This window comes from Scyliorhinus canicula, chromosome 15, assembly GCF_902713615.1.
Source record: "Scyliorhinus canicula chromosome 15, sScyCan1.1, whole genome shotgun sequence".
NCBI classification, from domain to species: domain Eukaryota; kingdom Metazoa; phylum Chordata; class Chondrichthyes; order Carcharhiniformes; family Scyliorhinidae; genus Scyliorhinus; species Scyliorhinus canicula.
In genome coordinates, this window is record NC_052160.1 from 23958980 (window position 1) to 23986725 (window position 27746).

Here is a 27746-nt window from a genome sequence, read left to right on the forward strand (position 1 = left end):
CCCACGGTTGCATCGATTGCAGCCCGCTCTCCAGCACTTTCGCGGCCGCCTTTTTGCCGCTCCGTGGTCCCGTTATCGCGGGGAATCAGCCCTAAAGCCCGGCTGGAGTGAGAGCCCGCCGAATGTGCGGCTCACTCAAACATCGCCGCCACCGGAAGTCCTTTAAAGTATTTTTATTAACAAATTTTTCATTTGTGACAAACCCAATTTCAAACAGCCCAAAACGCTGCTCATACAAAGTACAGTGTCATAATAACTATAGAAAGTTTTTAACCCTAAAAGAAACCCCAAACCAACCTTAAAAACCCCAAACAGCCCAACAAGGATAACTATCCCCCAATCATAATACTAACCAACCCTTCCCCGCCCCCTTCTAATAGCTGATGGTGACTAATTCTTTAAAGTATTGGATGAATGGCCACCACCTCAGGCCATTCCTCCACCTATCCACTAACAAAGTACTTGACCTTTTCCAAATACAGAAATGTCATGAGGTGGGGGCGGGAGATGGTGGAGCAGTGGTTAGCATTGCTATCTCACGGCGCTGAGGACCCAGGCTCAATCCCGGCCCCGAGTCACTGTCCGTTTGGAGTTTGCACATTCTCCCCGTGTCTGTGTGGGTCTCACCCCCACAACCGAAAAACGTGCAGAGTAGGTGGATTTGGCCATGCTAAATTGCCCCTAAATTGGAAAAGAAATGTTAAAACAGAACTTGCCTCCGGGCTATCAGTGAGACAAAGGCAGGACATCCGCCTTCACCCCGGTCTGCAGCTCCGGCGAGTCCAACACCCCGAAAATGGCCACGAAAGGACAAGGCTCCAGATCACTGTTAATAATCGCTGACATAGTGCTAAAGGAGACCCAAAAGCTTACCATCGTTGGGCACAACTAGAACATGTGGGTGTGATTAGCAGGCCTACGAGATCACCGCTCACAACTGTCCTTCATGTCCTCAAAGAACTTACTCGTCCTAGCCTTAGTTAGGAGAGCCCTATGTACCACCTTTAGCTGAATCAGACTGAGCCGCGTGCAGGAGGAGATTAAATTCATCCTATTTAGGGTCTCACTCCACACATCCTCATCCAGAATGGGTCCCAACTTCTCCTCCACTTCACCCTCGCCCGTTCCAGTCGAGCTGCTTCCATTAACATGATCTGCCCATAAATATTTGATATGCCCCCCCTCTGCCCCCCCAGACCTTACCAGCAATAGGATTCTCCCCAGCAGAGCAGGTTGCGGCGCCAAGAGAAATGTAGTTAAGGCATCCCACCTCTGTAAATCGGACCTCACCATACTCCTATAATTTAACTTCTGAATCATGGGCCACTCGGATACCAGATACCACAAACTACCTCTGGTGACCCAAGATTGTCTCCCCTTCCCGAGGGGGAGGTTAACCAGAAAATATTCACTCTTCTCCAGGTTCAACTTATAGCCCGAGAAGGAGCCAGAGCTACTCGGTAGCTTCATAATTTCATCCATCGAGGAGACTGGGTCCGTAACATACAAGAGTAGGTCATTGGCTTACAGAGCCACCCTATACTCCTTCCTCTCACCCCCCACACCCCCCCCACACCCAAAGACCTCAGTGCAATATCTAAAGCTTCTATTGCTAGCACGAACAGGAGTAGCGACAATGGGAACTTCTGCCTTATACCCCTGCCCAGTGGAAAAAATCCCAAACTCAAATGTGTCGCTGCATACACGTTCCTTAGGAGCTTTATACTACTGCCACACTCAGGAGATAAACCTCTGAGGTCCAATCAACTCAAAAAGATACTCCCACTTCGAACATTTCTCAGCATCTATATATGATCACCTCTGGTTCGGGGGCTGGAGAAGGGGCGAGGACAATGTTCAGAACCCACCATATATTAGCCGATTGCTGCTGCCCCATTATTAAGCCTATCTGCCTTTCTGGTCCTCTGCAATTACCTCTGGGACACAGTACATCAATCACAGAGCCACTATTTAACCGATAGCTTGGCATCCACATTCAAAAGAGAGATGGGCTGATTGAGCCACATTCTATGGGGTCCTTATCCTTTTTTAAAATGAGGTATATGGAGGCCTGCCACAATATATCAGGCAACAAACTCCAGGCTACAGCTAACTAATCCGTCTCACTCCTCTGCTCTTTTTCCAGAGCCCTGAAATTTTTTTCGCCTTCAAGTATTTAACCAATTCCCTTTTGAAATTTACTGCTGAACCTGCTTCCAACACCCTATCAGGCAGTGTATTCCAGATCATAGCAACTCGCTGTATACATTAGTCTCTCCTCATCTCGCTTCTGGTTCTTTAGCCAATTACCCTTGAAAGTTTTTAACTTTGTTTTCTATTTTCATTTCAGCGCTGGCTGTTTTTTTGGCGATGAAGTTAGATTACCATCCCAAGCTTCCATTTGCAGTGAAGTCGATTTCGCTTCGGAAATGGACAAACTGGCAAAGAAAACTGAAAATGTTCTTAAAACAATTGGCGAGAGTGAGACCTGTCCTCAAGCCAGTGGAGGTGGAGATGTTACTTCCAGTGCTGCCTTGGAGAAAAAATGTGCCGATGTTGAGACTGTGTTTGAAACCATCCCGTTAATGGAAGCATCCTCGGAGAAGTGGATGCGATCTGTTCCTGAACCGTGTGTCGCCCAATCTCAGTGCTTGTTAGACCAAGGGGGCCTTTTGCCAGATGGTGCTGAATTGGTCATTGCACGCTCGGATTCAAACACAATGACCTCTGACCTGGCTGAAACGTCCAGTGTTTCTTCTGTAGGCACCTATCCTTTTGGAATTGAAGAGCATTATGTGTCTGACGAGCGCCCACTCTGGGCCTGGCTCAGTGGAGGAGGTTGTGACATAGAAGCTCACACCCAGCTGAACTGGTTCACTGCCCAGTCAGGTAGTCAGTCTCTTTTATGTTCTTAATGCTCCTGTGCACATGTAGCCAGTAATAATAGTGATCGTGCACTTGGGGGTATAATGCACCAATGGTAATTGCATCTCTTCCAGTGTCACAGTATATCCTGAACATGTTTTATTCATTGAATGCAGTGTACAACAGGTCTCCATCCCTGTTTCAGTCTCTCATCTGAAACTCTAATATGTGCTTTTGTTGCCTCCAGACTCGAATATTCCAATGCTCTAGTGTCCAGCCTCCCACCTTGCACCCTCTATTAACTTGAACTCGTCCAAAATTCTGCTGTCCCACACCCTAAGTCGGTATGCAGGTACTGCATGTAATTAAAAAGGCAAATGAAATTTTAGTGTTTAATGCAAAATGACTGGAGTATAAGAGTAGAGAAATGCTATTGAAATTGTATAGTGTTGGTGAGACCACATCTGGAGTATTATGTCCAGTTTTGGTCTCCTTATTTGAGGAAGAATCTTGTGGCATTGGAGGCAGAAGAGGTTCACTAGATTGATTCCGGGGATGAAAGAGTTGACGCATGATGAGAGATTAAATAGTTTGGGTTTACACTCGCTGGAGTTTGGAAGGATGAGAGGGGATCTGATTGAGGTATATAAAATACTAAAAGGGATCGATGTAAATAAATAAAGTAAATATAGATAAATTTATAATTAAATATAGACCAAACGTTCCCCCTTGTGGGGCATCTAGAACGAGAGGTCACAGATATTGGTTGAGAGGCAGTAGATTTAGAACTGAAATGAGGTGGAATTACTTCTCGCAGAGGGTGGTGAATTTGTGGAACTCGCTGCCCCATGGTGTGGTGGAATCTGAGTTACTGAATGGTTTCAAGAAGGAAATAGATATACTTCTGGTTTAAAAAAAAAACAGGTTAAAGGGATACGAGGAACGGGCAGGGAGGTGGATTTGAGACCAGGAAGAGATCAGCCATGATCTGATTGAATTGCGGAGCAGGCTGGAAGGGCTGAATCGTCTACTTCTGCTCCTAATTCCTAAGTTCCTAACCCACAGCAGGTTCTGTTCACCCAAGACCCATTGTTCTCACTCTCCTACACTGACTCCTGGCCCGACAGCATTCTGAAATAATGGCTTCACACTGAGCTGAGAGTAAGACGGAGGGGATACTAATTGAAACTAGTGGAAGGCAAATCAATGTAACAGAGACAAAATCGCTGAAATAATTTAATAATCAATTAGATACCATATTGGACTAGGGGATAAAGCCTAAAATTGAGAGTCGGGCTTTTCGCGAATGAAGTTCAGAAACACTCACAAGGGGTGATAGAAGTTTGGAACTTTCTTCCACAAATGGCATTTGGTGTTGGGATAAGAAGTAATTTTAAATCTGTGAATGATTTGTTAACTGACGGTGTTTAAGAGATATGGGGCAAAAGCAAAAATGTTGTGTTAGGTCACAAATCAGCAATGATCCCATTAAGCAGAGGAAAAGACTGGAGGGGCCAAATGGCCCAATAACTGTATTCCTGTGGTGCAGCTTGTCTTTTTGTTTGGATGAGCTAAAATGGACCAAAAGTTGTTTATATACTGATCTTCAAACCACACTTCCAATCATTGCTGCACTTTAATCCTAAGTGTCTGGCAAAATAATGTATCCCACAAAATGAAATCTTGAAACACTGCTTTGACTACACTCCTTGTGTTTTAAAACATTTGAAAAACATTCTCAGTTTCTTTACCACTGGTATTGCATTTCACAGTCCCACCCTCTTCAAACAGATTTCTTTTATCACCTCCAATCAGGTTCACAAAATGTATTGACCCTTTTTCCCCCACTCTTTAATATTTAAAAACAAAATAGACAGACGTGGTCCACCATATTTTGTTTCCATGATTTTGCAGGGCAGCTATTTTCTGTGCAGTCATTCTCGATGCCCATTAACTGTGCCCAGCAGACGGTTTGGCGGAAGCAGATAGTTCACCAGTTAACTGAACGGTCCAAACGGGAGCTGGAGGACTTTAAGCATTATGAGCAGGCAGTGGAGCAGGTAAGGTGCTTCTAACATCTCAAAGAAAGATTTGCCTTTACGCAGCACCTTTCAACACCCCAAGCACTTTGCAGCCAATGAATTACTGGTTGAAGTGTAGTCCCTGTAATATCTCTCTGTAGGAGATATTGCAATCAATTTGCGCACTGCACTGTAAGTTTGCACAAATAGCAATGTAATACTGTTCACATAGTCTGTTTTGATGGTATTGATTGAGATCTGATTATTGGCCAGTGCACAGCAAGAACTCTCCAGCTCTTTGGAATAGTGCCAAGGGAGATTTTTACATCCACTTGAGAGGGTAGACACGGCCTCAGTTTAATATTTCACTCACAAGCTGGCTCTTCTGAGCGTGTAGCATTCCTTAAGCACTTCCAGCCTTGATTGTCTGCTTGAGTCTCTGGAGTGGGTCTTGAATCCACTCTTGACTCTGAGGTGAGAGTGTTACCCACCAGGGTCTGAGCTGACACGAGAACAAATTGAACATTTTAATTATTGGATCACACTATTTCTCCCAGATTTGTGCTTTCATTCCATAATTAATTTATAAAAGAAGTTTCACCAGGAGGTGGAGCCTTAAAAGTTATTCTTGTAGTACAAAAGAGATTCTTCATATGGTGTAATAGTAACACTAATGCATTAAACACCATCTAAGGAGCTAAATATTTAAATCTGATTTACAGGTGACTTTCCATTATTGTGAGGTGGGTTTCTTAATTTTGGACAATGGGGAAATGTTGCCTATTATTTATACGTGGATAGACATCCTTCCAGTGATTTGTTACTGTTCTCTTCTCCACGTCACTCTTTTATTCCTAGTCCGTATGGATAAAGAAGGGAGCAATGCAGTGGTGGAGAGATGGAAAGCCACACAAATGGATAGATGTCAGGGTAGCACTGGAACAGTTTACAGGGAATGACGGGAAGAGGGATGGGATCTTTTTCATTTACTACACATTCAATGATGAGAAGAAGGTGAGTACTGTCTGTCACTTCTGTCCTGTTACCTACATGCTGGATGCTACAGGGAATGTGATCAAGATCTTTGCTCACTAAGTGGACTTGGCTGGTTCAGGGCAATTCATCTGTTCTATTGCATAAAACTATAGAATTTCTACAGTGCAGGAGACCAATCGTCCCATCAAGTCGACACCAGCAGTGTTGCCCCATATTTCAGTGTTTTGGAATGGAGCTAGAGATATTGGAGAACATAGAACATCCAGTGCTTAAGGAGGCCATTTGGCCCATCGAGTCTGCACCGACCCACTTAAGGCCTCACTTCCACCCTATCCCCGTAACCCAATAACCCCATCTAACCTTTTTGGTCACTAAGGGCAATTTAGCATGGCCAATCCACCTAACCTGCACATCTTTGGACTGTGGAAGGAAACCGGAGCACCCGGAGGAAACCCACGCACACACGGGGAGAACGTGCAGATTCCGCTCAGACAGTGACCCAGCAGGGCATCGAACCTGGGACCCTGGAGCTGTGAAGCCATAGTGCTATCCACTTGTGCGACTGTGCTGCCCCAGTTTTAATTGTTGTATTTAAATAAGCTAAAATGCCTCAAAATATTAAAGTAAAAATCAATTGGTTATTTAACTCATTTTTACTGAATGTGGATTCTGTCCTTGTAGCAATTTAAGAATTGTGGAATTTAAATAGTGCTTGTGAGTAATTATTCTTGTAAATACATGTTCAAGGATAAATGTTGTTTTCCCAATGAAGAGATAAGAAAATTCCTTTGACCACTCACCTGTGATTATTCACACTCTTCCCAGTGTTCTTTTTTTTTTTTTTTTTTTTTTATAAATTTAGAGTACCCAATTTTTTTTTTTTCCAATTAAGGGGCAATTTAGCGTAGCCAATCCACCTAAACTGCACATCTTTGGGTTGTGGGGGCGAAACCCACGCAGACACGGGGAGAATGTGCAAACTCCACACGGACAGTGACCCAGGGCCGGGATTCGAACCCGGGTCCTCAGCGCCGTAGGCATCAATGCTAACCACTGCGCCACCGTGCTGCCCCCTTCCCAGTGTTCTGACAAAACATGCAGCTTTCTTACTTATTACTTTTGGTTAGAAAGAGGCTGTGCAGCACTTTGCTGAGATTAAGAACAAGATTTTTTCTTAAGTGGGTGAGTGGGGTGGAGGGCATTTTTGAAGCAAAATCCTGTATTGGAATTTTAAAAAATTATTTCACAGGCTGTGGACATCGCTGACTCGGCCAGTATTTTGTTGCCCTTCCCCAATTGCTCCTAATGAAACTGCTGCCGATTTGCAGTGCATGTGTATAGGTGTGTATAGGTGCACGGCACAGGTGTAGGTGGTCAGTTAACTCAGTTAGCTGGATGGCTGGTTCGTGATGCCAACAATTCCCCGGCTGAGGCTAAGGTTATCCATGAAGGCCTCACCTTCTCAATCTTGTCCCTTGCCTGAGGTGTGGTGACCCTCAGATTAAATCACCACCAGCCAGAAAGAGCATAATCCAATTTAGATTTGTGCTGTAAATAAAGATCTGTTTTGGTGGGAATGTTTGTATATTATTTTGTTTTTATAAGGTGCTTCTACCTTGAAAGATTCACATGTCAAAAGAGGTTGCGCCATTCAGGGATGTCAGGATTCACTTATTCCTACAAAGGATAGTGGGGCAGCACGGTAGGACAGTGATTAGCGCTGTTGCTTCACAGTGCTAGGGTCCTGGGTTCGATTCCTGGCTTGGGTCATGGTCGGTGCAGAGTCTGCTCGTTCTCCCGATGTCTGCATGGGTTTCCTCCGGGTGCTCCGATTTCCTTCCACAAGTCCCGAAAAACGTGCTTGTTAGGTGAATTGAACCGTTCTGAATTGGCCCTCTGTGTACCCGAACAGGCACCAGAGTCTGGCGACTATTGGAGGTTTTCACAGTAACCTCATTGCAATGTTAATGTAAGCCAACTTGTGACACTAATAAAGTGTAAATCTGGACCTCTCTCAGCCTCAAAAAGCTACTACGGTTGGTGTCAGCTAAAAATTTTAAAACTGAAGTTGATCGCTTCTTGTGGGTGCAGAGAATGAAGGGTTTGGAACCAAGGATGCTAGATGGAATTAAGATACGGATCAATCATGATTTAATTGAATGGCAGAACAGGCTCGAGGGGTTGAATCACCACTTATCTTCAAGAAAGTGCCAAATGAAAGGAAATAATGGGAGGGTGATTTGGAGTGCAGCTGTGCTTTCCGCTCCTTCCCCTTTCAAAAAAAAACGACAAGAGTTGTCAATCTCAGCCATTCCACTTATTATTATAATAATAATCTTTACTAGTGTCACAAATAGGCTTACATTAACACTGCAATGACGTTACTGTGAAAATACCCTAGTCGCCACACTCCAGCGCCTGTTCGGGTGCACTAAGGCAGGCATTGTCAAACTCGGGGGCGCGACCTGTGGGTGGATCGTGGACGGGTGTCGGGAGTGTTGTGGAGCCGTCCGTCGCGGCGCTCCCAATCGCGCAATCTGTGCGCAACAGCCGCAGCAGCCTGCGTGCGTCCTTCAAAATGGCCAGGAACAGATACAAAAAATTTGGCCGCACTGCGCATGCGTGCCCGATCATCGGTGCGCATGTGTAAAACTATGCGCATGCGTACCGATGATCGGACACAAATGCGCAGTGCGGCCGCATTTGTTTTTATATGGTCACAGCCATTTTTTTCCTAATTTCGGGAGAGCCAAAGGGACAATTGGAGCCAAAGGGACACAAAATCATTTCCTCCATTTTTGTCAGCAACAAACAAGGTAAGAGAAAATGGTGGGTCACGCAGGTCGGCCGGTGAAGGTTGGCTGGTTGATAAAAATGGGCCCCCGGAAAAAAAGTTTGAAAAACACTGCACTAAGGGACAATTCTGAATGTTCAATCCACCTAACAAGCACATCTTTCAGGAGGAAACCCATGCAAAACACAGGATAACGTACATACTCCACACAGACAGTGACCCAAGCTGGGATTCGAACCTGGGTCCCTGGACCTGGGAAGCAACAGTGCTAACCACTGTGCTGCCGTGCCACCTATTTAGAAATGGCCAACTCACACCATCATATCTTGCAGCACCTGGCTCACCATGGATCGGAGAGCTTGCCCTCAGGTGGCCTGGGAGACTTGTGAGCTTAACCCTCGAAGTTACAAAACCTGTGAGTGGATAGGCTGACCAGCTTGCAGTTATGTGTTCTCCCAGCAATAATAACACAGTGATAGAGTTCCCTATCGCTGGCTCATTTTCTATTACACCGACCTAGCGCAAGATATTGTACTCTAAATTATTTAACAAACGTATGTTCACAATCAATGAGAGTATGTTAAATATAAATATAAAAGAAGCAACTCTTTATGGACTCTACTGGTTTTCCTGGAATAATCACTCTTCGTGTGTCCTTTAACATAGATATAGTTTTCTAACATTTTAATAATAGCCTATCAGTTGTCTGACTTATTTGTTCTTTAAAATGTTACAGTACCTTCATGTGTTTTCAAATGAAGTTACAATTTTGGTTCCGATCGCTAATGAAACAAAACACTCGTTTGCTATTTATACTCCTGAGAGGACGAAACAGAGATGGCCAATCAGGTTGGCAACAACGACAGAGCAAGAAATGTATGACTGGGTAAGTGATTAAATGAAGGATGATTAAGTCTGCTAACCATTTCCTTCAGCCATAGTCACTGCCTCTGTGAACATTCTTAATGACAATGGGATCCTGCCTCCATAGATTCTGGGGGCGAGATTCTCCGCTCCCCACGCTGGGTGGGAAAATCATGGGATGGCCGGGCGAATCGCGACACGCCGCCCTGGCACCCCCCGCGATTCTCCCCCCCCCCCCCCCCCCCAAATGTCGTGTTGCGGAATCGGCGCTTGCCGTTTTTCACGGCGACCGGCGATTCTCTGGCCCGGATGGGCCGAGCAGTCTGACGTTCCCGACCTGTTCACGCCGGCAGCATCCACACCTGGTCGCTGCCGGCATGAACATAGCGCGAAAGTTAAGTTTGGGGCCTGTGGGGGGCGGAGAGGGGATTGAGCACCACGGCCGTGCTCGGGAGGGGACTGGCTCTCGATCGGTGACCATGGATCATCGGGCCCGTGTCTCCAAGAGACGCACTCTTTTCCCCTCCGCCACCCCGCAAGATCAAGCCGCCACGTCTTGCGGGGCAGCGGAGGGGAAGACGGCAACCGCGCATGCACGGGTTGGAGCCGGCCAACCTGCACATGTGCGGCTGACGTCACTTAGGCGCCCCCGTCGCGTCATTCTCGGCGCGCCGCTTTGACGCAAGCGTCGAGGCCCGGCGGCCGAGTTTCTCACAACGCCGCTCCTAGTCCCCTGGGGGAGCAGGGGGGAGGGAGGGAGAGGGGAAGGAGAGGGGGGGAGGAGGGGGGAGGAGGGGGGGGGGAGGAGGGGGGGGGTGTGAATAGGGTGCGAGGAGCAGCGTCCGACGCCGTCGTGAAACTCGGCCGAGTTCACGACGGCCTTCACGATGCCGCGCGGGAGCGGAGAATCGCGCCCCTGTTGTCTGAATCCAGCAACTGAAGAATAAATTGTTCTTAAAATGTGAAAATGAAAAACATCTATATGTGTGAACGTATAAGGAATTCAGGAGAAATTTATTTATCTGGAGAGTGGTTAGAATATGGATCTTGCTACCCCAAGGAGCAGTTGAGGCAAATAGCAAAGATGCATTGAAGGGGAAGTCAGATACGTCCATGAGGGAGAAAGGATTAGAACAATAAAATGATGGGATGCAATGAGAAGACCCATGTGGAATATAAATGCTGGCACAGACCACTTGGACCAAATTGCCTGTTTCTGTGTTGTAAATATGTTTTGTAACACCTTTTAATAACTGTGATCAGAGTTGTCTCTCACTACAGTGTAGCTGGGATCAGTCAGCTCTGTATCTTTTTTGACTTTCAGGGACATGTAGCTCAACAAGTCCTCAAAGCTAACTTGCATGATCTAAAATGTTAACAGTATCTAAATTCTAATTCTGGTAGGTTACATGCTGATCTTATAGGTATTTTGTAAATGAAAAGGCGCAATGCAGGATTAAAATAAGAATTTATAGGCGGTTGTGTTCATTCGGAGGAAATAAAGAGGCTGTTTATATAGTGCCACTCACAACCTCAGGATGCTCAAGACTCTTCACAGCCAATGAAATGATTCTAAAGTGCAATCACTGTTACAATGAAGACACGGCAACCATTTTGCACACAGCGAGCTCCCACAAACCACAATGAGATAAGTACGACCAGTTAATGTGGGTTTTATCTTATGTTACTTAAAGTATAAATATTGGAAAAGTCGCCTTGGAGACTTCCCCTGCTCTTCTTTGAATAGTGCCATGCGATTCATTAGATCCAGCTGAAAGGGCAGTCATTTGGTTCAACGTCCCATCCCGAAATCGGCAGGTCCAACATTGCAGCACTCCCTCAGTTCCGGCACTAGAGCGTCAGCCTAGATTTTGTGCAGCTCAGCACTGGCTAATGATGCCCACATCTGTGCGCATCCTAGCACAGTTCACAGGATAGTGATCAGGAGGAAAATCCCTGGTTTATCTCTTTGACCAGCGGATGTTGAATTGTAAGATCACATTGCCCCATGAAGGAGAATCGCAGCCAACTCAACATGAATCAGGGATTGAAGCTGGGAAATTCCTGTTCATCATCAACCACATCTCTCCTGAGCCACTGCGAGAGTCTGTAATGTGATTTTTAGATGTGAGCCAAGGAACTTGTCTGTGGTACGATCCTTATTTGCTTTTATTTTTGCGATTTCTCTGCAGAGCAGAACCATATGGTACAAATAAGAAGTGAGACATTGTGCAACGGTCATTGTCGATACAGCTAGCAGACAAAAGCAGCTTTGAGGCTCAGCACATAACTTGCTTTGCCGCAAACTTGTCGGGCATGACCTTGAATCACTCTGCTTAACTGAGTTAAGGAAAGTCTCGGAGGAACTGCTTCCCTGTAGAATGGGGCAGGTCAGCCTCAAAATGAGCCATTACTAAGGAAAACCTGCATTTGGAAGAAATAATTTGATTCGATTCACCCCTTCTGCCAGTTAATTTTTTTGCTCTTCCTCTCTGGACGACACTGACTCATGCTTTATTGCTCCAAGGACACTGACTGCCCATTGACCCAAAGTGCCATGAGATTGAACTAAATTGTTGTTACTCTGTTCAACTACGAAAGGATTGGGCCTGAATCACAGGGAATCCCTGATATCCATACACGTGCAACCCCCTTCCCTTGGTTCTCTAGATTGAATTGTTATTTGTTCCTTCTTTAACTCTAACCTCTAACCTCAACACATTTTGGTGGGTTGTCTGTTGCTGTCTTTTTGACATCATCCAATCCAATGCTATAAGGGTCCAATCTTGGGAACCTCCTGCACCAAATACATGGTACAAATGTCAGACGAATCATTGAGGGAGAAAAAACTGATTGGAATTCCACATTTTTTTTTCAACCCAAAAATGTTTCAGGGATACAAAGTGAACCTGCCCTATTCAAACCATTCTTTTCAAATTGGTAGCCACTAATAAAGTTATATCAGTATCTCACACAAAAAAATTGTGCCTCTCCTTGTTCTATTATCTTGTTCACAAAACAATGAGATAGAGAAACAAATCTTGTCCTCAAATTTGCTTCATAAACTCTCCACATCTCTCTTCTCCTTTTAAGTTGCTCCTTAAAACCTACCTCTTTGGTGGTTTTGGTCACCTATCCTAATATTTCCATATGCAGCTCAAGAGTCAAATTTTGTTTGATAACACTCCTGTCAAGTGCTGTTAAAGACACCTTGCAGGTTGTTCTTGATGATGGTCAAGTAGAAAATTGAATGCTTTTTGTAGCCATCTGCAGCAGGCAAAGTTGCAACCAAACAAAGTAAAATGGCATATCATTCTTGTACGATATTTGTATCAGTTGTATTTTGTAATGCAGATTAACATGTTGTGTTACAGCTTGCTGTCCTGAGTTTAGCGTGCTGTGACAGCAGGGAACTCCATGGTCCCCCATCTAACCAGGCCCTTTGGTCCGTCACATGTAAAGGAGATATCTTCTTCAGTGAACCAACCCCAAATCTGGAAGCAGCGCAGCATCCTACATTCAGTGACCAATTGTAAGTCCTTGTCTTTTCCAGGATGCTCAGATCTGAACTGCAGTGCATGATCTGCGTGCTTCAATAATATATTCAGTCTGTGTTCTGAAATACGATGTGGATAAAGGGGATCACAAAGCTGTTGGATTGTTATTTTTTTTAAAAACTGGTTCTCCAATGTCCTTCAAGGAAGAGAACTTGTTGTCCTTAGCTGGTCTTGCCCAGGTGTGACTCCAGTCCCACACCAACATGGATTCACTGCCCTCTGAAGTGGCCCAGGCACAACCAGCAGTTAATATTCTTAGGGCAACTAGGGGCATGTAGCAAATACCTGCCTCGCCAGCGGTGCCCACATCTCAAGAGTTTAGTTGGGAGGTTCACAAATGGACCTTAACAGTTCAGCCACTCATTAGGTTCTGTGGTCAGTGCAGATACTTGTATAACGTTTTTAATTCCAAATGTTGCAGTTTGAAATGGGAGAAACCGTGGTGTATTTTTAAAAAATATATTTTTATTAAGGCATTTATATATTAAATATACATTAAACACACCCAAAACCAAAAATAGAACAAACAGGAAATCTCATCCTCCCTGCCGATCACCTCCACCCACCCTGCCTTCCCCATTTTTAACGCAGATATCTGCCCCCTCTGCTGACGGCTTAATTGTCCTTGAAGGAGTCAATAAATGGTTTCCATTTTCAGGCAAACCACCCCCACTCCTCCCCCGACCCTCTAAAGGAGAACTTGATTTTTGCCAGCCTAAGGAATTCCGCCAGATCGCTCATCACGCGACCCCGTGTCCCACCACACCAACAAAATTCATCTCCGGGCTACCAGGGAGGCAAAGGCCAAAACGTCTGCCTCTCTTGCCCCTGGATTCCCGGGTCTTCTGACACTCCGAATATCGCCACTTCTGGCCACCTTCACCCTCAGCACCTCAAACATTACGTCTGCGAACCGCTGCCAGAACCCCATCGGCTTCGGATATGCCCAAAACATGTGGACATGGTTTGCAGCCATCCCCACGTACGGCAACACCTGTCCTCCACCCCCTCCGAGAGCCTGCTCATTCTGACCACCGTCATATGTGCCCTATGGACTACTTTGAATTGAATAAGGCAGGTAGTGAGGCGGCACCGGAGCACAGTCGTTAGCACAGTTACCTCACAGCTCCAGGGTCCCAGGTTTCGATTCCCGGCTTGGGTCACTGTCTGTGCGGAGACTGCACGTTCTCCCCGTGTCTGTGTGGGTTTCCTCCGGGTGCTCCGGTTTCCTCCCACAGTCCAAAGATGTGCAGGCTAGGTGGATTGGCCATGATAAATTGCCCTTGGTTCGGCGGGGTTGCTGGGTTACGGGCAAAGGGTGGAGGTGTGGGCCTAAGTAGGGTGTGCTTTCCAAGAGTCGGTGCAGACCCGATGGGCCCAAAGACCTCCTTCTGCACTGTAAATTCTATGATTCTATAAAGCCGAGCACACAAAAGTGTATTCGCTCTCCTCAAAGCCTCCTCCCACAACCCAGCCTCCATTTCCCTGTCCAGCTCATCCTCCTATTTCTTCTGTTTAACTTCTCCTATTGGGGCTCCCTCTCAGTCCATTAACTCCTTATAAATCTCCGACCACCTCTAACCCTACCCTCGCGAACTCCTGTTTTCGACACCACCTTGCCCTGCAGTCCTGGGGGAGGCACCTGCTTCCTAACATAATCCTGCACCTGTAAGTACCAGAACCCATTCCCGCTCAGCAGCTCATATTCCTCTTCCAATTCCTCTAAACTCTTAAAAACTGCCCGCCACAAACAGGTCTCGAAACCGTTTGATCCCTGCCTGCCGTCACCCCCAAAACCCTGCGTCCAAACCCCCCCCCCCCCCCCCCCCCCCCCCCCCAACCCGGCAAATCAGGCTCATGGAGTACTTGGCCGGCAGGAGCACCGTCAACAGTGCTCCTAAGCTTGTGTCCTTAGAGGTTGCCTCCATCCGCTCCCATGCCGATCCCTCCCCCACTACCCACCTCCTAACCGTGGCCATATTCGCTGCCCAGTAATAGTTCATTATTTTTGGCAAGGCCAGCCTGATCCCCGCATCCCCATTCCAAGAGCACCTTCTTTACCCGTGGGGATTTCCCCGCCCACTCAAATCCCAAAATCAGAGGATTATTTTCCAGAAAAAGGCCTTTGGAATGAAGATCGAAAGGTTCTGGAACACAAATAACAACCTCGGGAGTACTGTCACCTTCACGACCTGCCTTGCCCCATCAGCGCCAATGGGAGCACGTCCCATCTCTTAAAGTCCACCTTCAACTGCTCTACCACTCATGCCAAATTCAATTTATGCAGCTGCTCCCATCCCCGCGCCACCTGGATGCCCAGTTACCTAAAGTTCATACCCACCTCTTTAAATGGCAGCTTGCACAACCCCCTCTCCTGCCCCCTTGACTGGTTCGGAAAGACCTCACTCTACCCCATGTTTAACTTGTATCTGAAAAACCAACCAAATTCCTAGATGTCTCCCCCCAATATCTCCCAGTGGATCCGATATATAAATCAGTAGATCGTCCACGTATAGCGAGACCCTATGCTCCATCAATAATTAAAAATTTTTTTTTTAGAGTACCCAATTATTTTTTTCCAATTAAGGGCCAATTTAGTGTGAGCAATCCCCCTACCCTGCACATATTTGGGTTGTGGGGGTGAGACCCACGCAGACATGGGGAGTGTGTGCAATGGGGGGTTACGGACAGTGACCCAGGACCGGGATTCAAACCCGGATCCTCAGCGCCGGGCAGCAGAGCTAACCACTGTGCTACGTGCCGCCAAGCTCCACCAATAATAATCAATAATCGTTTAACATTAGCCAACAGATGCCTCTCCTTTACAAACCCCGTCTGATCATGTCCTAGCACCCCTCGGCACATAATCCTCAATACACGAGGCTAAGATCTTGGCCAACAGTTTGGCATCTATATTCAGCAGCGATATCGGGCAGTAGGACCCACACTGCTCCGGATCCTTCTTCAAAATTAAGGATAATGAAGCCTGTGATAACGTAGGGGGAAGCTCCTCCTTCTCCCTCGTCACATTGTATGCCGTTACAGCAGGGGCCCCAGGTCCCCTTCAGCTCCTTTGCCACCGCCAACACCCTCCCTGACCGCGGACTCGACCCGTCCAATCTCCACTCGATGACTGTTTTAAAGTACCCCACCCATAATCAACCGGTGCGAGTCCAGGTCCAGGATCTTCCCCAGCACCCACCTCATGAATTCGACATCATCCCAATTCGGGGCATAAACATTCACCAAGACCTCAGCATCTCCTTCAATTTCCCACTCATCACAAAACGTCCTCCCAAATCTGCTACTATATTCCCCACCTCAAACGCTCCCCCCATATTTATCAGCAACTCGTGACATATCCAATCCTGAATGGAAAATGTCCTACCCACCCTTTCCTTAGCCTAGACTGGGCCCCAATCTTCAATTGCGTTTCTTGTAAAAAGGCCACAACCACCTTCAAGCTCCTCAGGTGAGCAAACATGCGCGACCGTTTGACTGGTGCCTTCAGCCCCCTCTGCCCTGCCCTACCCTTCCCCGCCCCTCTCCTGCCGATCAACCATAACCCTTCTTGGGCCAGCCCCCGGCCCTTGATCCGCGGCCCCCCAGGCCCACCCTCTGATGTCCACAGGCATGTTACTACATGACAGCCCCACCCCCGTCAGCAGTCCCTTCCCTCCCCTAAACAAAACAACAATCCCGTCCCCCTTTAACACTCTAACTACCTGCTTACCCCCCACTACGCTCCCGTTAACTAACCATGGTGTACCTTTGTGATTTTTTTTCCTAAGTGTTGGTCTCAGCGAGAAAACCGGAGAGAATTCTGCTGGTACCGTCACCGAGATACATTACCGTATATTCAGCCTCTCGCGTGTTTCGCGCTGCACTCATGGTGACTTGCCTCTGATTCGCTCATCGCAGTAAAATGTAATCTCTGCAATCAATGGAACGCTTCTTTTAAATGCCTCCCTAGCACTTGTCAGGTCGGTGAGATGGCTGCCAGGAAAACAGCACCGCATTTCACGGAGGTAGCCCTCACCAATCTTCTGTATAGTGTAGAGCAGAGGCGAGACATCCTGTACCCAAGTATCGGCCAGAAACACACCAAGCGAGGTTATCAACCCCGCCTGGGAGGTTGTGGATGTGATAGTGAATGCCAACTCTCTCCGTAAGACAACGGGACTGCAGTGCTGAAAGATGAAGAATTATCTTCTTCGTGCAGCCAGGGTAAGTCTGCCTCATCGTGTCTCCCATTGCACCCCTTAACACACCCATCACACCTTTCTGCTGATCTCACTCCCAGCCACCTCACGGGGTCCCAACTCTTTTCATACCACCCTCCCACCCCTCCCCATTAACGCCCCAGTACCTCCCATGCTCCGCACAACCTTCCTCCTACTCCCCTCTCACGTATGCCAGTCTTCATTAACATCGGAACAGGCACATCTCCTGCCTACAAACTCCATCTGCCTCATTGCACAACAGTGGGATGCATTCAAGAAGGAAATGGGGAGAGTGCAGGGCCAACATGCTACAATCAAGAAAAAGGTGGTACCAAAAAATCCAGTGAACCCTGGATATCGAAGGATATGCAGCATTAGATAAGGAGAAAAAGGGAGGCTTATGGCAGATATCTCCGGTTCAAAACAGCAGAAGCCCTAGAGGTATATAGAATGCGCAAGAGGGAACATAAAAAGGAAATTAGGAGATCAAAAACGGGACATGAAAGGATGATGGCAGGTAAAATAAAGCAAAATCCTAAGTTGTTTTACAAGTACATTAAGGGTAAAAGGATAAGGAGGGAGAGAGTAGAGCTCATCATGGACCACCAATTTGGTCATTTGTGTGTGGAGCTGGAGGACATAGATAGGGTTCTAAATGAATACTTTGTGTCCACTAGTGAAAGGGCCGGTTTGGGTATAGAAATCAGGGTGAAGGGCTGTGATAAAATTAAAGAAATTAACATAGACCGAGAGGAGGTTCTGAGTGGTCTGTCATGCTTAAAGGTAGACAAATCTCCAGGGCCAGATGAAATGTACCCCAGGCTGCTAAGTGAAGCAATGGAGGAAATAGCAGGGGCACTGGCAATAAAATTCAATTCCTCTCTCATCTTAGGAGAGGCTCCGGAAGACTGGACGATAGCTAATGTAGTACGATTATTCAAGAAAGGAGGAAGATATAAACCAGGAAACTACAGGCCAGTCAGTCTAACCTCAGTGGTGGGAAATCTATTGGAAGCAATTCTGAGAAAGCAAATTAATCTGCATTTGGAGAGGGAGGGACTAATCAAGAACAGTCAGCATGGTTTGCTCAGGGGAGATCATGTCTGACCAAATTGATTGAATTTTTCGAAGAGGTGACCAGGTGTGTAGATGAGGGAAATGCATTGATGTAGTCGACTTGGACATCAGCAAAGGTTTGATAAGGTCCCACATGGGAGACTGAGAGCGAAAGTAAGAGCCCATGGGATCCAAGGAAACTTGGCAAATTGGATCTAAAGTTGGCTGAGTGACAGGAAGGGTGATGGTCAAGGGATGTTTTTCTGACTGGAAGCCTGTATCTAGTGGGATCCCACAGGAATCAGTGTTGGGGGCCTTGCTCTTCATGATTTATATAAATGAGATGAATGTATGAAGGTTGATCAGTAAGTATGCGGATGATATGAAAATTGGTGGGGTGGATGGCCTTAGATTATAGGAGGATATAGACAGGCTGGTTAGATGGGCTGATCAGTGGCACATGGAATTCAATCGGCTATGTGGGAGGTGATGTGCTTGTCAGGACCAACAAGGCAAGGGAATACATGATAAATAGCAGGACCCTGGGAAGATGCGAGGATCAGAGGGACCTTGACGAGTATGTACACTGATCCCTGGAGTTAACAGGGCAGGTAGAATACAGTGGTTAAGAAGGCATATGGTATGCTTGGCTTTATTAACCGAGGCATGGGGCGCGTAAAGGCTGCCGTGGGACAGGCCGTGACTCACGGCAGCCTTCACGGCCACTTCCGGGGCCGATTCTCCCCCCCCCCCCCCCCCCCCCCCCCCCCGGGCGGGGTTAGGAGCGCGGCCCCGTGCGTCACGGCGGCGCGGCCTTGACGACAGTCGTCAAGGCCGCACGTCAAGCTTCACGGCGGCTGACGCAGCCGATGACATCAGCCGCGCATGCGCAGGTTGGACAACACCAACCCGCGCATGCGCAGTTGCCATCTTTCTCCTCAGCCGCCCGGCAAGACGTGGCGGCTTGATCCTGCCTGGCGGCGGAGGGGAAGAGTGCATCTGTTTTGGACGCTGGCCCGTGATCGGTGGGCACCGATCACGGGCCTGTCCCTTCCCGAGCACAGTCGTGGTGCTCCCGTGCCAATCGGGCCCCCAGATGCCCCAAACGGGCATCTGGGCGCCCGTGTCACGACGGCAGCGAGAAGGTGTGTTTGCTGCCGTGGTGAAACGGGCGTGAAGGCCCGGCCACTTGGCCCATCGGCCTCGGAGAATCGCTGCTCGCCGTAAAAAACGGTGAGCGGCGATTCGTGGCGTTGGTCAGGTGTGGGGGGGGGGGGGGGAGGGGGGAATAGCGGAATAGCGGGAGGTCGTGAAAAATGTCGGGAGGCCCTCCCGCTATTCTCCCACCCGGCGTGGGGGGTGGAGAATCGCGCCCATGGAGTTTAAGAGCAGGGAGGTTATGCTGGAACTGTATAAAACATTGGTTAGATCACAGCTGGAGTATTGTGTGCAGTTCTGGAATCCACATTATAGGAGGGGTGTGATAGCACTGGAAAGGGTGAGGAGGAGATTTACCAGGATGTTTCCTGGACTGGAATGTTTTAGCTATGAAGAGAGATTGGATACACTGGGGCTGTTTTCCTTGGAGCAGAGGAAACTGAGGGGGGACATGATTGAGGTTGTATAAAATTGTGAGGGAAATAGATAGAACAAAGAAAAGTACAGCACAGGAACAGGCCCTTTGGCCCTCCTAGCCTGCGCCTACCATGCTGCCCATCTAAACTAAACTCTTCTACACTTCCAGGGTCCGTATCCCTCTATTCCCATTCATGTATTTGTCAAGATGCCCCTTAAACGTCACTATCATACAGTAGACAGGAAGAAACTTTTCCCCTTGATGGAGGGGTCATCGACTGGGGGGGCATAGATATAAGGTAAGGGGCAGGAGGTTGAGAGGGGATGTGAGAAAACCTTTTCACACAGAGGGTGGTGTGTGTCTGGAACTTGCTGCAGGGGGCAAGAGACAAAAGTGAGAATGCTCAACACATCCAGCCATGGCTTGTGCCTCACGTAAGTGAACTTTCTTCTGTCAGTCTGCCCCAGCCATGCATTAACGCCATCTCACTTCTCTTGCAGATCGATCAGTGGGCCAGCCCGGACCATTCTTGTGCCCTCTGGAGACCACAGAACCAAGCAGCTCCGAGGGAGACATCTTGGAGACATGCATCAAAGCGGCATCACAGCTGTCATCTGCACCCTCGACCAATGCAGATACTTACAGCACGGCAGAACTAAGTAGGCAGGGCTTCTGGGTCACTCACTAGTGAGCACCTCACAGCTGATGATCCACACCAAGTGGAGGTAGGGACGTCCCAGGATCCGGGACTCTGAAGGATGCTGGAGCCCAGGACTCTGCTGAACCGCGGTCAGATAGCGTGCCCCTGGGATCATCCATCCCAGAGCTGTTGGAACTACAAAGGCAGAGTTGTGAATATCAGGAAAGGATGTCAGCATCCCTCCTCGGACGGCAAGGCTGACTGGAGCAGTCCAATTGTTTTCTGTCCGAGGAGATTGTACCGTCACTGAGGCAACGAGGCCAACACTGTGAGGGTGGTGTCCACAGTTGAAGACCTTGGCGCAGAACGTGCACTCCATCTCGGAGGGCGAGCTGCATGGTGCAGGGTGCAGGCACTTGTGGGAGTTCACCTGTATCAACGCCAGAGGATGACAGGCCTTCTGGATCTCACTCCAGCTGTCGCTCTATAGAGGAGCTCTGGGTGCACAGCCAGGGTCCTTCCACCCAGGCCACCTTGTGGGTGTCCAGCTGATCTGACTCTCTCTCTCTCTCTCTCACCCGCCCACCCCCACTTCCTGGGACCGACACACCCCAAGCCCCACACACTGAGGTGGGTAGCACTGGAAAACGCATGCTGCCCGAAAGCAGACCCGGACCCCCAAGGTCCCAACCCTCCAGGGGCCATCCACCAAGGGCACCTCAGGCAGCAGGGGGTGGAAATCAGCAGGCTGCCTCATCCCCAGCTGTGGATCCTCGGAATACACCTAGACATACCAGGAGTGTGAGGAAGGCAAAGAAAAATAGTCACGTAGTGGCCTGGGGTAAACTTGGGCACCAGAAGAGATCAGTCACGAGTGTTAGAACGATCAAATGTGGTAAAGGTCACGCTGATCACCCATAAAGTGCCTCCTTGCTATCATATCATTACATCATGCTCTGGCAAATCCATGCATCCTCCATCTCCTTGAGAGGGTGGAATCTCAATGGTTCTCTCCCTTCCCACTGTGATAATGCTGTAACATCAAGACACACGCACACGCACACACACAGCCTCTCATTTGTAGCAGCACTCTTTCATCATGAGGAAGCCTTTGGCTGAAAGCTCATGAGAGTCTGTCTGCCTCCTCAGCAGGTGGAGACTTGCGCTGGTCAAGCAGGCGAGCGTCCTGCTAAAGATGTAGTTCCAGTGCTTGGGCCAGTTGGAGGAGCCCTCCAGTAGGCAAATTAAAGGGGCAGTCTCTTAAAAGAAAACTGGCTTAAACAGCGAATCATAAATTAAAATTAAAAATGTCAAGCCAAAATGTGATTAAAGGGGACAATCAGGCACTACAGTCCCTGCGGAGCCCAAAGGGCAAGGAAGGCCTCAAGGGTGCCACTGGACACCACACTCCCTCTCCATGGACACCTGGCCACGAATGTTGTAGAGGGGCAGACAGTGATGTTTATCGCTCCCACCCATTTCCATGTGCCACTCCAAAAGGGAAGATCGTTTTAACACCAGAAAGGGGGACCCGAGAAGCACTGACTACACATCATGTGAGAGATCCATTGGAAACCTACTGCCAGCAACAATGAAGGCCCACTAAGGCCTGCGAGCATACACCCCCCTGCTGCCCCAACCACGTGCCGAGACTCGATCCCCCCAACTCAATAATCACTTAGCTGCCCCCCCCCCCACACATTCTGTTCAGTGGCCCCTCTCCATTAGACACCCTGGATGGTAATGACGACCTGAGTGCTCCCCTCCGATATCCCCGTTGGAGGTGAGGTCGGCAGGTTCTCGAATTTATACAGCTGTTGTAAATCGCGTCGCGTAATAAACATTCAGGGAGGGCAGAAGTCTCAGTGGGACGGCCCGCTAATGAGATGTTCATGCATTTAAATGAGTTTCCCAACCTACCTGGGTGAGAACCTCGTTATGTCACGGGCAAGGGGCATGGAAAATCACAAAATGGGATCTCGCTGGCGAGAATAGTGTTTCCCAACTCTCGTGGAATTTTGGACCCACGTCGCTGTTTACACCGACAGCTAATATGGACTCAGAATTCTGCCCTATGTCATGAAATAATTGTGATTCACCATCTGCAAAACTTTTCAGATCCGCTATGCAGATTGCAAACCAGCACACATTACACTCAAAAAACGTTCTGTATGTACAGAGAACAATTTTAGATTCTGGTAAAGTGGCTCAGATGCATTTGTGTACAGTTTTGTATTAAATCACCGGCTGGAAGGATGTGGAAGCAGATTCTGCAGTAACCTTCAGTAGAAAATTGAATAAATAATTAAAAATTAAAAATTTGTAGGCTATAGGGAAAGCTCGGAGTGAAGGGGGAAGTGGGACTAACTGGATATTCTTTTTTAAAGAGAGTTGAGACAGGAATGATGGACTGAATGGCATTCTTGTGTACTGCAAGATTCTATGATTCTAAAATTGTCTTTTGTAGGTATTGGCGTCAGATTGGAGGACATCTCCGTTTGGTTGAATGCAACAGCCAAGGAATTGTATGGGGTATTGGGTACGATCACACAGCTTGGGTTTACACAGGTGGATATGGAGGTGGCTTCTTTCAAGGTGATTCATTTTAATTGCTTTCCTTTTATGTCCTGAACTTATTTTAAGAATGGACCCCATTTTAAGAACGAACCCCACTGTCTCCACAACATATGCCTGCCCAAATATCTCTGTGGTTTTCTGTCAGGGGGTGTTAGTACATGTCTCCCTTCGCTGCAGGCACCCTCTGCTTTGCACATCCCCAGTTAACCCAGCTCATATCAGGAAATGAGCAATGCAGAAATTCACTTTTTATTCTGGAGCTAGGGCTCATTGCATTTGTACTGTGAACTCTTTGTTTTGCATCAATGGTCCATTTGTGCCTTATCAGAATTTGTAAAAACTGAGAGAGCTTAGGGCATAGTTGGGTGAAGGAAGTTGTGTGGTGAAGGATATGGTGGATGCACAATACTCCACAGTTGGAGGAAGGCAGAGTTTGCTGAGACTTTTCGGGCTGGAGGAGGGCCTCCCTACATCTCTCTGCCTCTCCATCTCTCTCTTAATATATATGTCTAATCTTATATCTCTAATCAACAGTCATATAGCCTGATGTTTCCCTCCTTTCAACTGTGTCTAAACTTGTTTGATAATCACTCCTGTGTAATGTCTTGGGATAACTTACTACTTTAAAGATGCTCTATAAACACATGTTGTTGTTGTTGTTGTTGAATTAAAATTCACCCACTGATAGAAACGATCAGTTTATCAGTTGTGGAAATATTACAGTTTGCACCATGTAGTGCTCTGACTGTTAGACCTTGCTGTTTTGTTTCTTCAATGTTTGTTTATGCCTGCTATCTGCAAATAAATGAATTATACGTAACTAAATATGGATTTTCTTTTGCAAAACTTGCCTTTTTTAGTGATATGTCATTTACTTTTTTCAGGACTGGCTAGCAGTACAGATAATATTTACACACAGTCAGATGTAACGTGTGTTTACATCTATGAAAACCAACGTTGGAATCCTGTTACCGGATACAGCAGTCGGTATGAGACACATGTACCAGCATAAAACTTTGGTTCTGAATTCTCGTTAGGATGCTTACTTATTACAAGCGTTTTTTAGAAACATAAATATTTTAGCGCATGTTTTGAAGGCAATTTCGTGAATGAAAAAGAAAAAAAAGTCTGCATTTATTGTTGCCTTCTTTACTTTGGGGTGAACCACAAGCTGCTTCTTTTATCGACCAAATGATCACACAACAATATGTTAGTTCGAAAACACAGTTTATTAATACCACAAGACTTGTATCTCTATGCAATAACACACGCGGCTCCGTACTAAACTACACCTAACGACTAAGATGACCTTTACTTAACTTCGAGTGACTGGCACTGTGTGAGATAAGGCCTTTATCTGGTTCCATGTGGTCAGTTTGGAAGTTGTTGGGTTCGTCTCAGCTGAGCTCGTCCTTCAGGAATGGTCGTGGGTCCTTGAACTTGGTTGTTCTGCTGCAGTTGGTCGCACAGGCGGGTCCCAAAAGAGACCGATCTCGAGTGTGCAGGGCTTTTTATCCTTCGTCTCTTTCGCGCCCTTTTGGGCGGTCCTTACTCCGAATCCAATGGATCGATCGGGTTTTCGATCACCCTCATCGATCTCAGCCAATTAGGGGGCGGTTACCACGATGGCTGGGCGAATCCTAACTATCTGTCCCAGGCACGTAGGCCTTTCCAAATAAGGGGGGGTTGCGCTGGTTAGTCTGCTACTGTTGTAACCCCTTGATTCAAACTCTATGGTCCTGGGGGAAATGGTGATCGACTCTTAATGGATACAAGTTTCAGCCAAATCTGGTTTCTTTGCACAATACACAGAGGCTGTGTACCTGTCTGTGTCCCAAATTGACCACAATTCCCATGGTCCTTTGCAGGTGGCCATTTTACATAACGACTTCCACCAATGCAGGTCTTCCAACCTGCGACACAGCCAATTGAGTTCATTCTGAGATGGAGTCACTACTTTTTTCAAATTAATTTTTGCCAGATGTGGGCTTCATTCATTCGGCCAACATTTGTTGCCCAACCCTATTTGCCCTTGAGAAGGGGGTGGTGAGCGGCCTTCTTGAACCGCTGCAGTCCATGTGGTGTAGGTACATCCACAGTTGTATTAAGGGGGGAGTTCCAGGATTTTGATTCAGTTTTGATTCAGCGACAGTGAAGGAACGGCGGGCAATATATTTCCAAGTCAGGGTGGTGAGTGACTTGGAGGGGAACTTCCAAGTGGAGATGTTCCCATGTTTCTGCTGCCCTTGTCCTCCTGGATGGTAATGGTTGTGGGTTTGGAAGTTGATGCCTAAGGAGACATGGCGGCTTACTGCAGTGCACCTTGTAGATGGTGCACACGGCTGTCACTGCGTGTCAGTGGTGGAGGGATTGAATGTCTGTGGAAATCAAGACAATCAAGCGGGCTGCTTTGTCCTAGATGGGGTCGAGTTTCTTCACCGTTGTTGGAGGTGCACTCATCTAGGCAACTGGGAAGTATTCCATCTTCTGTCTTATAGGTGGTAGACAGGCTTTAGTAATTCAGGAGGTGAGTTATTCACTGCAGGATTCCTAGCCTCTGACCTGCTCTTGTAGCCACAATATTTATATGGCTGGTCCAGTTCAGTTTCAGGTCAATGGTAATGATGTTGATAGTGGGGGATTCAGTGATACTAATGCCATTGAATTTCAAGGGACGATGATTAGATCTCCTCTTGTAGAAGATGGCCATTCTCATTTTGCCACCAGGAGCCCACCTCCAGGCATCTGAACTGGCCCCACTGTCTGCTGAAACCTGGAAACTGATTGAAAAACAATCCCTGTCAGTCTCCTTTAATTGGCCTTGCGTAACTTTTAATGAGCTGAATTGGCTACCCACCTTACCACTCCCTGATCCCGCCTCTGCAAAAAGGGCCCTGCAGCAGAATGGATCTGGGAAACGCGGGCGGATGGGTAGCACAGTGGTTAGCACAATTGCTTCACAGCTCCAGGGTCCCAGGTTCGATTCCCGGCTTGGGTCACTGTCTGTGCAGAGTCTGCACGTTCTCCCTGTGTCTGCGTGGGTTTCCTCTGGGTGCTCCAGTTTCCACCCACAAGTCCTGAAGATGTGCTGTTGGTGAATTGGACATTATGAATTCTCCCTCAGTGTACCAAAACAGGCGCCGCAGTTTGGTGACTGGGGGATTTTCACAGTAACGTCATTGCAGTGTTTGTGTAAGCCTACTTGTGATATTAATAAAGATTATTATTATTAGCATGTCAAAAAGCTGGGCGATGCTTATCCCCTACTCATCTCTGCTCCCAAACCCAGCAGGATTTGAAAATCCAGCTGTGTGTATAATTCTAGGTGATGGATAACTTATTAACGGAACAGCTGTGAGATGTTGCTGCGAGAAAGGTGCTAGCCATGCTAAAGCTCCTCTTTTACAGGGGGCTGCCAACTGACCGGTACATGTGGAGCAATGCATCAGGTCTGCAAGAATGCACCAAGGCACACACCAAACCTCCTTCTCAATGGACCTGGGTATGTACATCATAATGCCTTAATACCCATTATAAACTGTTGATGTTATTTTTAAACTTCTTTAGAGGGGAGAAAGGAAAGACTTGCAATTATGTAGCTTCGTTCATGAGCTTAGGGTGTCCCAAGGCACTTAACAGCCAATTAAGTACTTTTGAACTGTAGCCACATGCTGTAATCAGGAACATGTTCAGGCTGCTGTGGATAACTCTACTCGTGTTCTTTGAAGTCATAGCCATGGGATCTTTACACCCAGCTGAGATGGCAAATTCTTCTATACTTCCCCCTCATTCTTTCCACTTATTCAATCCATGTTTGTCTCATACATTTTTATGATTGGATCTAAGTGCTGTTAACACCTTCAATTACAACAACCATGTGGTGAATGTAATTCACACTGTATTGTATTGTATGGTATTGTGTCCTTGTGGGCTCTGTCTGTGAGCCGTTGCGCGGCTCTGCCCATAGGGGGAAATGAGCTTGTACAAGGCTCCACCCTTGGCTCCGCCCGTGGCTCTGCCCATGGCCCCTCCCGCTACCAGAAGTATAAAGTGCTGCAGCCGTGTGAGCCTGCCCTTAGTTCTTCTGGTCGCAGGCAGGCTCAGTTGTAAGACTATTAAAACCACAGATTACTTCCAATCGTGTTCCGAGTGAATTGATGGTCACATCAATTTAATAGTCTTAGAAAACTACTATGGAATCAGCCCTCAAACCTGATCGACTAGAACTCGACCTGCAGGCTGCAGAGGCGAAGGAAATCTTCCTACACTGGCTTCGGTGTTTCAAGGCCTACCTGGCTGAATCGATCACCTCCAAGACTACAGAGAAGCAGAAACTCAGCCTACTGCACGCACGGGTGAGCCATCGCATCTACGCAACTCAATTGTACCGACTCCTATACTGAGGCCCTTGCAATGCTCAACCGATTGTAAGTGCGGCTGGTAAACGATGTCTACGCTAGCGCCCCGCAGAGTCGCTAGAGGACTTCCTGCGCGACTTAAAAGCCCTTGCTCGCGACTGCAATTTTCATGCTGTAACGGCCTCCCAGCATATGGAACTCGCTGTCCGTGATGTGTAC

The 27746-nt window shown here is 47.4% G+C and overlaps 1 protein-coding gene across 2 annotated transcripts in view; it reads left to right on the plus strand.

The window, feature by feature from the left end:
* The window catches only part of tecpr1a (tectonin beta-propeller repeat containing 1a), an 85701-nt gene that overhangs the window by 30125 nt on the left and 27830 nt on the right, over window positions 1–27746 (plus strand). For both annotated transcript variants that reach the window (XM_038820667.1, XM_038820666.1), the window contains 8 exons: window positions 2351–2889; window positions 4780–4925; window positions 5745–5900; window positions 9413–9562; window positions 12915–13072; window positions 23060–23187; window positions 24054–24156; window positions 26578–26671. In XM_038820667.1, coding sequence (XP_038676595.1) covers window positions 2351–2889; window positions 4780–4925; window positions 5745–5900; window positions 9413–9562; window positions 12915–13072; window positions 23060–23187; window positions 24054–24156; window positions 26578–26671 — 1474 coding nt within the window. The remainder of the gene's footprint in view (window positions 1–2350; window positions 2890–4779; window positions 4926–5744; window positions 5901–9412; window positions 9563–12914; window positions 13073–23059; window positions 23188–24053; window positions 24157–26577; window positions 26672–27746) is intronic.